Source organism: Chaetura pelagica, unplaced genomic scaffold, assembly GCF_000747805.2.
Source record: "Chaetura pelagica isolate M959 unplaced genomic scaffold, ChaPel_1.0 scaffold395, whole genome shotgun sequence".
In the NCBI taxonomy this organism is placed as follows: Eukaryota; Metazoa; Chordata; class Aves; order Apodiformes; family Apodidae; genus Chaetura; species Chaetura pelagica.
Genome location: NW_009953391.1, coordinates 38,066 through 39,173, shown reverse-complemented (window position 1 = coordinate 39,173; position 1,108 = coordinate 38,066). Strand labels below are relative to the sequence as shown.

Below are 1,108 nucleotides of genomic sequence, written 5' to 3'. Positions count from 1 at the left end.
CCAGCCGCGCATGGGGCACGAAGCACTCGCCGCGGGGGTCGAAGGGCCGGGTGGTGGCCGCCAGACGCTCCTGTTCGCTCGCCCGCAGGAACGGGGCCGCTGCCCCCAGCGCTGCCAGCACCGCGTCCGCCATCTGCTCGCCACTGTTAGCGGGGACACGGGGACAGGACCCAGAGCCCCCATGTCCCATAGCTGCACATAGACCTGCTGTGCCCAGGGCCCTGTAGCCATGGGACAGACCCCTAAAGCCATGCATGGGCACTACAGCTGTGCCCAAGGCCTTGTAGCCATGGGGAAGACCTCAAGGCCATGCATAGACCCCTTATATTGATGCTCAGACCCATGCTCAATAGGGACCCCTGTTGCCATGCTCAACCCCCCCGTTGCAGAGCCCCCTCTCTTGACAGCATGCAGCCTCCTATAGCCATGCCCACAGCCCCATAGCAATGCTCGGCCCCATGGTTGGAGCCCCACAGCACTGCACAGACCCCCATAGCACTGTATGGACCCCCATGGCCAGCACCCCTATAAATGATTTGAGGACCCTGTAGCACTGCATCCAATGCTATAACACCCACTCCCCAATCCCCTGCAGTGCCCAGCCCCATGAAGTCACCCTCACCTGGAGTCTGTGGATCTGGTGGGTAGACGGAAGGAACTAGGGGAAAAATGGGGAGGGTGAGGGTCTGTGCTCTACAGATACCCACACCCCCATGCCCCATAGATCCCCTGGGTGCCCCATAGCCTTCCTGTGCCACATAGATCCCTCTGCCCCATAGCACTCCTGTGCCCCATAGCCCCCATGGATTCCTGTGCCCCATCGATTCCTGTGCCTCATAGCTCACTTATGCCCCATAGAGTCCCCATGGCCCATAGATCCCTGTGCCCCATAGCTCTCATAGCCCCCCTGTGCCACACCACCCTGCACCCCACATTCCCACCCTATATCCCCTCCCCAGCCCCATATATCCACCCCATATCCCACCTGCCCCTCTGCCCCCAACAACCCCCAGACCCCCCACCCTCTCTCACTGTGCCCGACGCCGGGACCTACTGCAGCCTCACAGACCTACGGCATTTATAGGGTGCTGTGGGGAGGAGGTGGGGG

The 1,108-nt window shown here is 61.9% G+C and overlaps 1 protein-coding gene across 1 annotated transcript in view; it reads right to left on the bottom strand.

Annotated features, from left to right (window-relative positions):
• LOC104389331 (myosin-6) overlaps positions 1 to 133 on the bottom strand; it is a 13,972-nt gene extending 13,839 nt beyond the window's left edge. Inside the window, exon 1 of the mRNA XM_009998301.1 lies at positions 11 to 133. Coding sequence (XP_009996603.1) covers positions 11 to 133 — 123 coding nt within the window. The remainder of the gene's footprint in view (positions 1 to 10) is intronic.
• Between the last annotated feature and the right edge of the window lie 975 nt (positions 134 to 1,108).